Source organism: Coregonus clupeaformis, unplaced genomic scaffold (genome assembly GCF_020615455.1).
Source record: "Coregonus clupeaformis isolate EN_2021a unplaced genomic scaffold, ASM2061545v1 scaf0342, whole genome shotgun sequence".
NCBI lineage: Eukaryota > Metazoa > Chordata > Actinopteri > Salmoniformes > Salmonidae > Coregonus > Coregonus clupeaformis.
Genome location: NW_025533797.1, coordinates 270,276 through 282,524, shown reverse-complemented (window position 1 = coordinate 282,524; position 12,249 = coordinate 270,276). Strand labels below are relative to the sequence as shown.

The window sequence follows — 12,249 nt, the reverse complement described above, 5'->3', positions numbered from 1 at the left end:
TAATTTCTTCCCCTCTTCATGCATCTTGTCTTATATCCTTCCCTTTCCCTCTCCTTCCTTCCCCTCCATGTTCTCTCTGTGTGTTCATCCTTTGTATCCCTCTTTCCTCTATGCAGTTGTATATCCAGTGGTGTGACGATACCACGGCGACCGAGGTGAGAGCTCTCCCTGGGCATTCATCTTCATTTGGCTGCAGCCTCGGCCAGGGCCCCCCTCTCATAAATGAGCCATGCTTTACTGAGCTTCCATTTATTAGGCCCTCACACACACCGCTGGCTCCCCCTCATTGCCCTCTCTTCTCCATAGCCCTTTTATTGCCGCCATCAGCTGTGACTAGTGTGTTGCTTTACACCGATTTAGAAACGTTCTCCCCCGGTTAACATTCATTAATCTTCGATGTTAGGGAGGGGTATTTGAAATGTTTTCATTACTCTAATATGTCATAAGTTTCTCTTTCATCCCCTGACCAATCAAAATGACACAAATGCAGAGGGCAGACAGTGTTCAGTTGTTTTTAGGTTAGTATTCTCTGGTAGGTTTTGACTAACAGCAACAGTGAAAGCGAAGTCTGATGTTCGCCATAATAGAACTGATTCTGTTTATTACAAGTTTTCTGGTGAGTGTTTTGCATTGATCTGTGACAGGTCTTGTGGAACCTCTGTTAGGTGCGCACCTATAATAGCTAATTGAAATGGGGAAAATAGCATAGGCTATTTTGTCAGGGCTGACTGGAGGGCTAAATGTGCTTTGAAAGTCAAATGCCTTTTTATGTAAAACGCAGCATGAGAGTTAGAAAATAACACTTTCAATTGTCATGGTATATCCTTCATGTAACAATGTCACAAGAATACTTTTAATTTTTAAAATAGGCCTACAATTATTTTTCTACAAAAATCTATACACGTTCGAATACTAACATCTGTTCGGATAATCAAGTTTTCGAATAAGCGTGCCCATCCCTATTTTGTGACTTGTTTTCTATGTAAACACTGAAATGCAGTCGTGTATTAGTGATGCGCGGGTTGACTCATAACCTGTGGGCAGGTTTAGGGTAATTAAATATTGTGTGGATGAAGGGCGGGTGGGTGGAGGGCAAGTTGAATAAAGAGAAAACAATACCTTTAAAAAATCCATAAGTGTATCATTCTTGTACAATTTAGCCTAAGCTTTAGGGCCTAACTGTACGTGTGGCGAAGAGCCTACACGCTAATTGGCAAATGCTTTTGGGAACAGGCAAAAAGGAATATATCACAGTTTAATTCAATAATAGAAAAGATGCGAAATTAAGAGTTGAAAATAAAGAGGGAAGGGCCAGAAAAGTAATGTTTGAGAAATATTTTGGTAGAGTGGTAAAAGAAGATGATAGCAGTGCTATACAAATTAGACGGTCACAAAACGGGGACTTCAAATAGGCCTATGGCACGTCAAGGGAACTGTAGCCTTCTGTTCAGATCGGTTAAATGGAAACTGAAATCTGGACACTGACTGTAGGTCTATAACATAGTCGTATATTAACTCCTACAGAATTAAGTATTTATTGCATTAAAATGATACACCAAATGTAGGCAACATTTTGACTCGGGAACAGGAGTGGAGAAATATGTGAATGCGCAGTTAGATACCGTCTGTAGAGGTGCTATCTTTATCAGCATCATAAAAGCTGGTATTATTTCAACCACTTAAAATAGCCGAACTGAAATCATATCAGAAACATGTTGGGTCGTTTTCACTGCTTTTTTTATTTCCTTACAACTGGTCAAACTGATGCCATTTGGACGTTTTGCACAGAAAAGCGTTCCAGTTTTTTTTGTTATTGCATTTTCTCCCTGTCCATAAATGTCTTTGCTCCGCGAAAGAAGCAGAGATGACAGAACTTTATTGATGTCAACTAGATTGACGCATTCATTCTATCGAATTATGACATTCTGGTGAGCAATGGTTTATTTAGCCTTCTAGGGCAACATATAATGACAGAAGATAAGCTGCATGTATCTAATTAGTTGACTAACAAATAGCCTACCAAAATGTGGGACATTTATTTTAAGCAAAAACGTATCTAAATCGGGCAAAAAATGTCAAATATTTCCGATGTCTTTTACTGTAGCCTACAGCGCATTTTTTATATTACCAGGTTACGGGCGGGTGCAGGCCTCAGATTTTCGCTTTATCACATGTTGCGGTGGGTTATTAGGAATTGCAGGTGGGTGCGGGTGAACAAATAGCTGACCCACGCACCACTAATGTGTACAGTGCATTCGGAAAGTATTCAGACCCCTTGACTTTTTCCACGTTTTGTTACGTTATAGCCTTATTCTAAAATTGATTAAATGAATAAAAATCCTCATCAATCTACACACAATACCCCATAATGACAAAGCGAAAACTGGTTTTTAGAAATGTTTGCAAATGTATAAGAAATAAACATCTTATTTACATAGGTATTCAGACCCTTTGCTATGAGACTCAATTGAGCTCAGGTGCATCCTGTTTCCATTGATCATCCTTGATGTTTCTACAACTTGATTGGAGTCCACCTGTGGTAAATTAAATTGATTGGACATGATTTGGAAAGGCACACACCTGTCTATATAAGGTCCCACAGTTGACAGTGCATGTCAGAGCAAAAACCAAGCCATGAGGTCAAAGGAATTGTCCGTAGAGCTCAGAGAAAGGATTGTGTCGAGGCACAGATCTGGGGAAGGTTACCAAAAAAAACACAAAGTGGGCTGTCATGTGCCTTTTACTGAGGAGTGGCTTCCGTCTGGCCACTCTACCATAAAGGCCTGCTTGGTGGAGTGCTGCAGAGATGGTTGTCCTTCTGGAAGATTCTCCCATCTCCACAGAGGAACTCTGGAGCTCTTTCAGAGTGACCATCGGGTTCTTGGTCTCCCTGTCCAAGGCCCTTCTCCCCCGATTGCTCAGTTTGGCCGGGCGGCCAGCTCTACGAAGAGTCTTCGTGGTTCCAAACTTCTTCAATTTAAGAATGATGGAGGCCACGGTGTTCTTGGGGACCTTCAATGCTGCATACATTTTTTGGTACCTTTCTCCAGATCTGTGCCTCGACACAATCCTGTCTTGGAGCTCTACGGACAATTCCTTCAGCCTCATGGCTTGGTTTTTGCTCTGACATGCACTGTCAACTGTGGGACCTTATATAGACAGGTGTGTGCTTTTCCATTCAATTGAATTTACCACAGGTGGACTCCAATCATCAAGTTTTAGAAACATCTCAAAGATTATCAATGGAAACAGGATGCACTTGAGCTCAATTTCGAGTCTCATAGCAAAGGGTCTGAATACTTATGTAAATAAGGTATTTCTGTTATTTTTAATAAATGTGCAAAAATATCTAAAACCTGTTTTTGCTTTATCTTTATGGGGTATTGTGTGTAGATTGATTGATAAAAAATTGTTGTAATCAATTTTAGAATAAGACTAAATGTGGGGAAAGTATTTTCAAATGTATTTGAAAGTAATTGAAATACAATAATAGTAGTTGAACCTAGGTCCGATATCTATAAATCTAATCAAATATTTTCTATATGGCAATAGCGTAATTGCGTTTCAAGTATCTTTGAGTGTTTCTTGTCTTTAATTACAAAAACAACTAAATTCGCTAGATACAAACATGAAAAGTAACAAGACCCTTTTGTTTACAAGGACCACCAAACTTAAGCCAGACAAAGTTCAAAATGTGGAAACTTCTCCTTTAAGCTCACCTCAGCCTCATGTCTGTAGATCTCCAGGCCGAGATACAGCAGCCCATACTCCTGGCCCCTCAACCAAATCCTGGCCTATCAGAAGCAGTGGGAGGTCCGTCGTAAGATGACTGCCATTGGCTGGGCAGGGAAGAGCCTGGAGCAGGTCAGTGCCTTGTGATCTCGAAAGCCAAGAACTAAAATATTGTGTAATTTCGTCAGATACTCCATAAGGTTTTGGGGGGAGATACTTGAATGAGTAGTGGAAGCAGGGCAGTAGCTCCACCCCCCCACTCTTTGCAAGTTTCGGGCTAGTCTATGGGCCAAATTTTCCCTCAATCAATCAAATGTATTTATTAAGCCCTTTTTACATCAGCAGATGACACAAAGTGCTATACAGAAACCCAGCCTTAAACCCCAAAGATAAAGTAATGCAGATGTAGAAGCATGGTGGCTAGGAAAAACTCACTAGAAAGGCAGGAACCTAGGAAGTAACATAGAGAGGAACCAGGCTCTGAGGGGTGGCCAGTCCTCTTCTGGCTGTGCTGGGTGGAGATTATGAAAGTACATGGCCATTTAAGGCCAGATCGTTCTTCAAGATGTTCAAATGTTCATAGATGACCAGCAGGGTCAAATAATAATCACAGTGGTTGTAGAGATCCCGAGTGGCGCAGCGGTCTATGGCACTGCATCTCAGTGCTTGAGTCGTCACTACAGACCCCCTGGTTTGATTCCAGGCTGTATCACAACCGGCCGTGATTGGGAGTCCCATAGGGCGGCACACAATTGGCCCAGCGTCGTCCGGGTTTGGCCGGTGTGGGCCGTCATTGTAAATGAGAATTTGTTCCTAACTGACTTGCCTAGTTAAATAAAGGTTACAAATAAAATAAATAGAGGGTGCAACAGGTCAGCACCTCAGGAGTAATGTCATTTTGGCTTTTCATAGCCGAGCATTCAGAGATTGAGACAGCAGGTGCCAGGAGAGAGAGAGAGGGTCGAAAACAGCATGTCCGGGACAAGGTAGCACGTCTTTTGAACAGGTCAGGTTTCCATAGCCGCAGGCAAAACAGCAGAAACAGGATCAGCAGCACGACCAGGTGGACTGGAGACGGGGACAGCCAGGAGTCGGCAGGCCAGGTAGTCCTGAGGCATGGTCCTAGGGCTCAAGTCCTCCGGGAGAGAGAGCGAGTGAGAGAGAATGTTAGAGGGAGCATAGTTAAGTTCACACAGGACACCAGATAAGACAGGAGAATTACACCAGATAGGACAGATTGACCCTAGCCCCCCGGCACATAAGACTATTGCAGCATAGATACTGGGGGGGGTATAGCCCACAACTATTTCCCCCTCCGCACGAGGCCGAGGGGGCGCAAAACCGGACAGGAAGATCACGTTGAGTATAGCGAACTTCAAAAGAAACGCACACCCGCTAAATGTTGATTTGTTCAAATAACCAGTGACAAAAACCTGTGCACCGGATCAACTGTTGCTTGTTAGTGTTGCATCCCACTGTATTTTGACAGACATTAGGATACCATTTGTAACGTAGTCTGTCCACCAGAGATTAGTGCCCTGAGATGCCAACCTCAGCTGAAAAAGAACACCATAGTACCTGAACCATAATCAGTTCAGCAATTTTAGAGATGTATTATTTGTTTCCTTCTTGAAAGCAGTCTATGGACAAGGAATTACTGCAATCCACACTTTGGTTTTGTTAAACTAGTTACTGCCAATTAATGCTAATGTTAGCATTTTCTGTTCAAAACCTCATGTAAGTCAATATTCCCCGTTTTAGCATGTTTGAAATGTCATGCCCAAATCTTCTCAAAATAATTGTAAGCAAATTGAGCAACACAATCCATTTGGGCATGACATTAAAAAAATGCTAAACAGGGGAGATTGACTTACGTGGGGTTTTGGTCTGAAAGTGCTAATGTTAGCATTTGTTGTCAGTGGCTAGTTTAACAAAACCAAAGTTTGGATGGATTTTTCTCTCATCTCTCAGGCTAATGTTTCCACATAGTTGTAATAGTAACTGTTTCCACGCTTCTTCTCCAGGTTTATGAAGATGTTAGCCAATGCTGTCAAGCTCTTTCCCAGAGGCTGGGCACACAGCCATACTTCTTCAATAAGCAGTAGGTTCATACAATCTTTTCTTTGAATACTTTAAATGTATTTTGATAGACAATAAATAATAATAAAACAGTTGATGCTTACATCTGTCCTATTTCACGTGTAAATTAGAAATGCATTTTTTGCATATCCCACTCCCTCTGAGACACCCTCGGAGAGTGGCGTCATGGCCAGGGATCAGCCATTATTGACGGGGACCCTGGAGCAATTTTGGTTAAGTGCCTTGCTCAAGGGCACATCAACAGATTTTTCACCAAGTTGGCTCAGGGATTTGAACCAGCGACTCTTAACTGCTATGCTACCTACCGGCCCTTGAAAAGAAACAGAATGAGAGAGAGATATACAAAGGAGCAGTGGGATTGCTACTCACTGTAACACCATAATGAATGTGCTGCAGGAGGCGGCATTACCAGCTAGAGCCCACACATGGTCTATACCAGGGGTGTCAAACATACGGATCCGGCCCACAATGGGTACAAACCTGCCTGCGGGTGTTTTTTTTGGGGGGGGGGCAAACTCAATATATACTTTAAAATGACTAAACCAAATCGAAAATGTGTAGAAATGATAATGGACCTACATTCATAACTTTTTTTTTTTTTTTACTGTGTCCAGCTCGCTAATAATCACCTAAATGAAAGCTAGACAGTCAGGGAGCATCAAATTCCAAAAACAATGGATAGACTATTTTTTGGCAATTTTGACGACGTAGAACACATTTTCAGTGCTGCCATCTGGACCTCATTGAAGACCGAATGCAGGCCCCCGGGGCAAAATTAGTTTGACACCCCTGGTCTATACCATATTAGACCTATTATTACGTTGTATTAGCCTGTTGCACTAACATTTTAGTCCTTTTACTTTATCAGTCCTTTCAATGTATTAAATTACTCCTTTTATTGTATTATTTAGTATTACATTAGTCACGTTAAAGTGCTGCTCTTAAGGTCTCTCAGCAGGTTGTTTTCCTCCTACTCTCTAAACAAGAGAGGTTAGGAGGAGCCTTAGGAGCCTTGTACTTGCACACCCTTTGTCAATCCAATGCTTTGGTGAAGTGTGGAGAATTGGGACGCAGACTAGATGTGCTGTTTTGGGTCGGACTCGGGCCTATACAGTACCTTTTTAGATAGTCAGGGCTTTGATGAGTGTCTGTCTTAGCCTCAGGGTAGACCTCCGGAAGGAACCCACCATTCGTTTTAACAGGATTAGTTTACACAAGGATAGCGCTGCTGAATCCATGAACCAGCGCTCCCCTTTCTCCCATTGTCTGAGCTTTCTCCCCCCCTGAGCCTCTAATGAATCTGGTAATGACATCCTGGCCTTGTCATATGCTAGAAGAGAAGACAATAACTTGCTGTAATAAAAATTAAGATTGCCAGTATGGGTGAAATCTTAAATGCCATTACAAAGCTGCCTGCATTAGATGTGGTATAATTGACTGACTGCCTGGGCTGACCTTGGCTAGAGCAGAGAAAGAGAATAGTCAACATAATACATTGTGGTGCATAGAATAAATATGTAAGGTCTTTGTGAATCCAACAATGGTATGGCATGTTGCCTTTTAAATGGTAATGTCTCCCGCACATAGACATGGTGACAAATTACAGCCTTATTTGCTGTATGATTTGGACCAAGTGCCGTCAAAGTATTCATACCCCTGGAATTATTCCATATTTTGTTGTTACAGGCTGAATTCAAAATGGATTAAAAATACTTTTTTCTCATCCATCTACACACAATACCCCATAATGACAAAGTGAAAACATGTAATTTGATAAATAAAACTTTCAAATTGATTTAAATGAAATACAGAAATGTCTAATTTACATAAGTATGAATATGTAGTGAATATGTGTTAGAATCACCTTTTGCAGCGATTACAGCTGTGAGTCTTTCTGGGTAAGTCTAACAGCTTTGCACACTTGGATTGTACAATATTTGCCCATTATTCTTTTAAAAATTCTTCAAGCTCTGTCGAATTGGTTGTTGATCATTGCTAGACAATTCCATTTCTTTTATTCCACTTTGACATTATGGGGTATTGTCTGTAGGCCATTGACAGAAAAACTCAGTTTAATCCATTTTGAATTCCGCTGTAACACAACAAAATGTGGAAAAAGTCAAGGGGTGTTTTTGAAGGCACTGTAATAATATACAGTACCACTCAAAAGTTTGGACACACCTAATCATTAAAGGGTTTTTCTTTATTTTTACTATTTTCTACATTGTAGAATAATAGTGAAGACATCAAAACTATGAAATAACACATATGGAATCATGTAGTAACCAAAAAGGTGTTAAACAAATCAAAATACATGTTATATTTGGGATTCTTGAAATAGCCACCCTTTGCCTTTATGACAGCTTTGCACACTCTTGGCATTCTCTCAACCAGCTTCACCTGGAATGCTTTTCCAACAGTCTTGAAGGAGTACCCACATATGCTGAGCACGTGTTGGCTGCTTTTCCTTCACTCTGCCGTCCGACTCATCCCAAACCATCTCAATTGGGTTGAGGTCGGGGGATTGTGGAGGCCAGGTCATCTGATGCAGCACTCCATAACTCTCCTTATTGGTAAAATAGCCCTTACACAGCCTGGAGGTGTGTTGGGTCATTGTCCTGTTGAAAAACAAATGATAGTCCCACTAAGCCCAAACCAGATGGGATGGCGTATCGCTGCAGAATGCTGTGGTAGCCATGCTTGTTAAGTGTGTCTCGGACAATGACCCAAACCACACGTCCAGGCTGTGTAATGGGTATTTGACCAAGAAGGAGGGTGCTGGGGTGCTGCATCAGATGACCTGGCCTCCACAATCACCCAACCTCAACCCAATTGAGATGGTTTGGGATGAGTTGGACTGCAGAGTGAAGGAAAAGCAGCCAACAAGGGCTCAGCATATGTGGGAACTCCAAGACTGTTGGAAAAGCATTCCAGGTGAAGCTGGTTGATAGAATGCCAAGAGTGTGCAAAGCTGTCATAAAGGCAAAGGGGTTTAACACTTTTTTGGTTACTACATGATACTATATGTGTTATTTCATAGTTTTGATATCTTCACTATTATTCTACAATGTAAAAATAAAGAAAACCCCTTGAATGAGCAGGTGTGTCCAAACTTTTGACTGGTACTATATGCCATTTAGCAGACGCTTTTATCCAAAGCAACTTAGTCATGCGTGCATACATTTTACTTGTGGGTGGTCCCGGGAAACGAACCCACAATCCTACAAACTATTGGAACTAGACCATGGCAACGGGGGCTTAAGCCCTGTCTCGGCCACTGTCTGTGCTGATATACCATATATCCCCCGATCTATATTTTTTTTATCTGATCTCCTTTAAAAATAGAATGTATGTTTGTGTCAAGAATCATGTTGAGCCCATGCTCAAACTTTTATGGGTTATAAAGGCTCCCCTTTGTCCTCAGACCCACTGAGCTGGATGCACTGGTGTTCGGCCACCTCTTCACCATCCTGACCACACGGCTCACCAGCGACGAGCTGGGCGAGAAGATCAAGAGCTACAGCAACCTGCTGGCCTTCTGCCGCCGCATTGAGCAGAGCTACTTCGAGGACAGCCAAGCTGGCTCCTCGTCCAGAGGCTATTCGAAAGGCCCCTCGCTCTTTTGATGCCCATCTCCTGAAGCCCAACAGTCCCATTCCACCTCCATCCCATCCTATCCTACTGCATTTCCAGTCCTCCTTTCTCCACCTGCTTGCCTGTGAATGCCATAAACTGGAAGTATGACTTTCCTGAAAATGTAGTGGTGATTCTTTGATGTAAAAAAACAAAATGAAAAGCAATTGTGATTTCTTTTTTCCACATTGTGCAGTTTCTGGTTTGATATTTGAATGGAAAGTGCCTACAAAAATACAATTCCATACTCCTCCAAACTCTTATTCTTCACAATTTATGGTTTCTTTTTGGAAGTCTGAGCTTAGTATTGAAACAACTTAAGTATGAAATCCACAGATGTACCATATTTGTATCATGCTTGTGAAAAACCATGATGCACGTACAATAATTAAAAATAAAAAGTGAAATTAATGTCTTTACCTCCTATTACTGTTGTTCGTGTAATATGCTGTAGGTTATACTAGTTTATAAAGATTGACGGTCCAAGGCCTGGGAGATGAGAAAGATACACTGCTACGCTAGACCAGTAATCCCAAAGTGGGTTGTTAGGGCTTTCAGCTGGTGTATCCAGTTATTACATCCAACAAAGCCCATGAATAATCAGCTACATAAACTTACATTTGTAATAGTGATTAAAGAAACAAGCAGGTAATGGAGTCAAATAAAGCCACATGAGATCAATTTCCCTGCACCACATGGTTTTAAACATAGAAATAAATGTATTAGAAGGGACAAAGCCCCTCAGACCACAGCAATTTGACTTGAACACTTAAAGCTCCTGTAAGTCGCTCTGGATAAGAGCGTCTGCTAAATGACTAAAATGTAAATGTAAATGTAAAGAGATGTTCCGGAACTTTTTTGCCATAAGTTCTGAAAGTAGTGTATCGCTCACGAGCCAAAAGTGGTCCCTGAAAGTTGCAAACATCGCATACACTACATGGTCAAAAGTATGTGGACATGGGCTCATCAAACATCTCATTCCAAAATCATAGGCATTAATATGGAGTTGGTCCCCCCTTTGCTGCTATAACCGCCTCCAGTCTTCTGGGAAGGCTTTCCTCTAGATGTTGGAACATTGCTGCCGGGACTTGCTTCCATTCAGCCACGAGCATTTGTGAGGTCTGGCACTGATGTAGGGCGATTAGGCCTGGCTCACAGTCGGCGTTCCAATTAATCCCAAAGGTGTTCGATGGGGTTGAGGTCAGGGCTCTGTGTAGGCCAGTCAAGTTCTTCCACACCGATCTCGACAAACCATTTCTCTATGGATCTCGCTTTGTGCACGGGGACATTGTCATGCTGAAACAGGAAATTTCCTTCCCCAAACAGTTGCCACAAAGTTCGAAGCACAGAATCATCTAGAATGTCATTGTATGCTGTAGTGTTAAGATTTCCCTTCACTGGAACTAATGGGCCTAGCCCGAACCTTGAAAAACAGCCCCAGACCATTATTCCTCCTCCACCAAACTTTACAGCTGGCACTATGCATTCGGACAGGTAGCATTCTCCTGGCATCCGCCAAACCCAAATTTGTCCGTCGGACCGCCAGATGGTGAAGCGTGATTTATCACTCCAGAGAATGTGTTTACACCACTCCAGCCGACGCTTGGCATTGCGCATGGTGATCTTAGGCTTGTGTGCGGCTGCTCGGCTATGGAATCCCATTTCATGAAGCTCCCGACAAACAGTTATTGTGCTGACGTTGCTTCCAGAGTCAGTTTGGAACACAATAGTGAGTGTTGCAACCGAGGACAGACGATTTTTACTCGCTATGCACTTCAGCACTCGGCGGTCCCGTTCTTTGAGCTTGTATGGCCTACCACTTCGCATCTGAGCCTTTGTTGCTCCTAGACGTTTCCACTTTACAATAACAGCACTTACAGTTGACCGGGGCAGCTGTAGCAGGTCAGAAATTTGACAGACTTGTTGTAAAGGTGGCATAGGATGCCACGTTGAAAGTCACTGAGCTCTTCAGTAAGGGCATTGTATTGCCAATGTTTGTCTATTTATTTGCCTGATTTATCACCGTCACAACGGGTGTGGCTGAAAGCGAATACACTATTTTGAAGGGGTGGCCACACACTGTATATACACACAAAAGTATGTGAAAATAGCACGTTTCTATCTTTTGTAGTCAAAAATATGTTTACAATGACAAACAATTAGTAAGCAACTCAGGCCTACTCATAATTAGTTTAAATCGCATGATGCACACCGATGTCATTGGAAACACTTATCTTCCTTTCTTTTTTCCACATATGGATGTTAGGGTTTAGTTTATTAGGATCCCCATTAGCTACTGCACATGCAGCAGATACTCTTCCTGGGGTCCACATAAAACATAAATACTGTACATGACAAAGTACAGAACAGTAAAAGATAAAAATGAAACAAGTTTTATATATATATATATATATATATAGGAAAGACACAGAGACAACAAAAATACTATTTACACGTTATTCGTATATACAGTCAGTTAAAGTAGATCTTCAGAAAGAGAGGCACTGATGCAAGATGTTTTTTTATCAATTTTTTTTTTTTTTAGCTAAACTTGCTTTTTGCCAGAGTAACCTCTGGTGGGCAGAGCATTCCATGATGACATGGCTCTATACATAACTGAGCAACACAGTAAATCTGTTTTTGGTTTGGGTACCGTAAAGAAACCCATAGTGGCGTGTCTGCTGAAGTGTATCAAATAGATTATACGTGGTTAGGCATTTTCAACAAACAAATGTTTCTTAAAAAGACTAGAAGAGAAGTAGTCAATTTCTCCTCAACCATGAA

The 12,249-nt window shown here is 41.7% G+C and overlaps 1 protein-coding gene across 1 annotated transcript in view; it reads left to right on the top strand.

Moving 5' to 3' along the window:
- Positions 1 to 9,884, top strand: part of LOC121555922 (metaxin-2-like) — a 31,336-nt gene extending 21,452 nt beyond the window's left edge. The window contains exons 7-10 of the mRNA XM_045214949.1: positions 117 to 155; positions 3,739 to 3,864; positions 5,757 to 5,833; positions 9,257 to 9,884. Of these exons, the coding sequence (XP_045070884.1) occupies positions 117 to 155; positions 3,739 to 3,864; positions 5,757 to 5,833; positions 9,257 to 9,458 (444 nt within the window). The 3' untranslated portion in view covers positions 9,459 to 9,884. The remainder of the gene's footprint in view (positions 1 to 116; positions 156 to 3,738; positions 3,865 to 5,756; positions 5,834 to 9,256) is intronic.
- The last annotated feature ends 2,365 nt before the right edge of the window (positions 9,885 to 12,249 follow it).